This window comes from Triticum dicoccoides, chromosome 3A (genome assembly GCF_002162155.2).
Source record: "Triticum dicoccoides isolate Atlit2015 ecotype Zavitan chromosome 3A, WEW_v2.0, whole genome shotgun sequence".
Lineage (NCBI taxonomy): Eukaryota > Viridiplantae > Streptophyta > Magnoliopsida > Poales > Poaceae > Triticum > Triticum dicoccoides.
In genome coordinates, this window is record NC_041384.1 from 678903988 (window position 1) to 678907051 (window position 3064).

Sequence of the window (3064 nt, forward strand, 5' to 3'; positions counted from 1 at the left end):
GGGGAGCTGCAGTGCAGCACAAGCGACGGCACGGCCTATGGAGCTCGCCGGGGCGGCGGTGCTGCAATGGAGGGACATCACGGGGGCGACACCAGCGCTGCAAAGGCGGGGTAACTGCGTTGCCGTGGATGTCGCCATGATTGCGGGGCTGCAATGGAGCACAAGGTCGTCGCGACCCGTGGTGTTCGTTGGCGGCGGAGCTGCAGTGGAGCCCTCGCCGGCGGCTCCCGTGCTGCAGTGCAGCATTCGTCGACGTCTCCCGAAGCTGCAGTGCAGCACTTGGTGCTCCAATGAAGCTCTCGTCGGCGGCTCTCGAAGCTGCAGTGCAGCGCTCGGTGCTCCAATGGAGCTCTCGCCGACGGCTCATGGTGGTGCGTTGCAGCGCTCGCCGGCGGCTCTCGGATCTGCGAGCAACGCTCGATGCTGCTGCTGCAGTGTAGCGCTCGCCGGCGGCTCTCGGGGCTGCGATGCAGCGGCTAGCGGCGACTCTCCGTGTTGCAAACACAGTGCTTGCCGGCGGTGACTCCCGGCGTTGCAAACACAGTGCTTGCTGGCGGCAGCCGTGATGCTTTGCAGTGGCGGTGTATTGTTGCCTTGCTACGGCGAGATGGTGATCGAAGCAGGGGTGGCTGGTGTGATGCGGGAGGAGGACGGTTTGCTCGTGCGTTGACTTTTTAAAGGGCTAAGATAAACACATCAAACGGCTGGCTTTTGTGGGGCCTAACATCCACGTGATGTGGTGTGTGAAACAGGTGCACAAGCGGCTCAACCTCCCCGCGCGAATCAATCGTAGCGGCCCGACTTCTACGGATCCTAGGGCCAGCGAGGCGGCTTATGTTTGGGTATTATCATCCCACTTATTTGTAGCATCCGCCAATAGAAAATCCAGTTCAGAAACCTCCTAGAAGGTACCCAAAACCAGAAGAACCGCCTGGGGAACCACCTAGAAGTTTCCCGAAACCAGATTCGCTCAAACGTTTGAACTGGCTGGCCCATCCGAACACTCGTCGATCTGCCCTGTGCATCGCCTCTACAAGCCGCAGCGAACGGCAAATAGGATTTCCGGTGCTCTCGAGTCAGAAGACATCGCTATAAATGGGCCGACCCAGGTAGTACGAGTGCTACCTGGGTCGGGCCATTCATTCATTCATTCATTTTTTTCATGTTCTTCTTTCCAAAAATATTGTGTGTGTGTGTGTCTATATATATATATATATATATATATATATATATATTCCAAAACAAAATTTTAACTAAATAATCTTAACTTCAAATTTCAAAACAATGTCAATGCTGTGTAAAACAATGTTAGCTTAATTCAAAAAATTGTTCACGTGTTTCACAAAATGTTTGTTTATTTCACAAAAATGTCTTATACAATTCAAAAAAAATGTAACGCATACATTTACAAAAATATGTTCATGACAGTTTTTTAATATTTTTGTATAATCTTCACAATTGTTCACGTAGTTCAAAAAATGTTTCAACGTGTATTGGAAAATGTTTTACACGTGTTTAAAAATATATTAATCATGCATTGATGAAATGTTAAATGTGTATAAAAATATTTTGGATGTATACCACAAATGTACCAGTGTGTATGAAAAGAATAGACATCCATACATATATTTAAAAAATTAATCATGTATGAAAAATGTTAAACTTGTATAAAAATGTTTCTGATATATTCGAAAAATGTACAATGTCTACAAAAATGTAGATATGTTATGAAAAAAAGAAATAAAAATGTTTATATAGTGTGAGAGATGATTCCGGCAGATCTCTCGGTAGGGTATCCCTGAGGGTGATAAGGTTAGAAGGGAAACAAGGAGGCAAATTACCCAAGTTCGGGCCCTCTCGGTGGAGGTAAAATCCTACTCTTGCTTTCTGTAAATTGTGATAGGGGTGTACAAAGTACATGTATAGAACCAATTGACTGTATCTGATCTATTGACTAGCTCAACTCCAGCTTATATAACACACCGGGGCCCTGGGGTTGCATAACCTAGTTGGCTATGTCGGTGGAGGGGGAGTCCTCTACGGCTTCGTCTTCCGTGCCTTGGACAACAAGGCTTCTGGAGTTTTCTCTGTAGAACGCTATGGGTTGCCCATGGTAGCCTAGGGGAGAATCGACCTAGGGAGTCCTCGAGGCGGTCCATCAGGCCGGCAACCGACATGGTGAGGCTTCCCTGAGCCATGACACCGTCAGTTGCCCCTAAACCAGTCTTCAAGCTCGAATATACCTTGAACTACACCGGTTTGCGCATCATCTTCAGTCCGCCCGAGGTTGAGACTGATTCTTTGAAGCATCCCCTAACAACATCTGCGCGCAGCTGGCCTACGACCGTCATGCTACACCCAAGGTAGTACGAATCACTCCAGTATTGAAATGTTGATGAAGATAACCGAGCTGTGCCAAAAAAGTCTTTCGCGCAGTTGGCGTGCGCGGGCTGCAACTTTACAAAATTCAATTTGTCCAATCCTATTGGCTAGACCAGGCCAGTCCCATCACCTAGTCCAGCTAGACAGCATGTCAGATGTGACCTGGCGGTCAACATAACATGCAGGAGTGGGCATGGTCCCACCTAGGCCACGTTCTATCGATCGACAATGTGTGACTTGATTCCCGCACGCAGTTAACGGAGGACTACTCTATCCTCTCGCACCTTTTACACTGTCATATACAGTACTATATAAGAAGAGATATCCCATCAAGTGGTGGAAACTGCATGCTGGATTGCGTCCCCTCACACCTATATAAAGGGAACGGATGGAGCGAGGAAGAAGTTATGCTCTCACCCCCTCCACTTCTTTCTTCTATTGCAGCTACACCGTCATACCACCGCCTTAGCACAGCACCGCGGCGCCACCACGCCTCCATGGGAAAGCGTCGCTTTGATGTAGAACGGTGAGCCGTTAACATCATCAAGGATCTCGCTACTGTTGCGCGCAAGGAGGAAGTTGCATCCAAGACGAAGGGCAAGTGGATGTCCTCTTCTAGATTGTTTCTCTCCCTTATCTTCTCCCCTCCACCGCCTGACCGACCTCATCCTTTTTGAAAGTG

The 3064-nt window shown here is 48.5% G+C and overlaps 1 protein-coding gene across 1 annotated transcript; it reads left to right on the forward strand.

Moving 5' to 3' along the window:
• The first annotated feature begins 7 nt into the window (after positions 1 to 7).
• Positions 8 to 925, forward strand: LOC119272790. The gene has a single exon (XM_037554180.1). The coding sequence runs from the start codon at positions 38 to 40 to the stop codon at positions 521 to 523; it is 486 nt and encodes a 161-aa protein (XP_037410077.1). The 5' UTR covers positions 8 to 37; the 3' UTR covers positions 524 to 925.
• Positions 926 to 3064: the final 2139 nt, after the last annotated feature.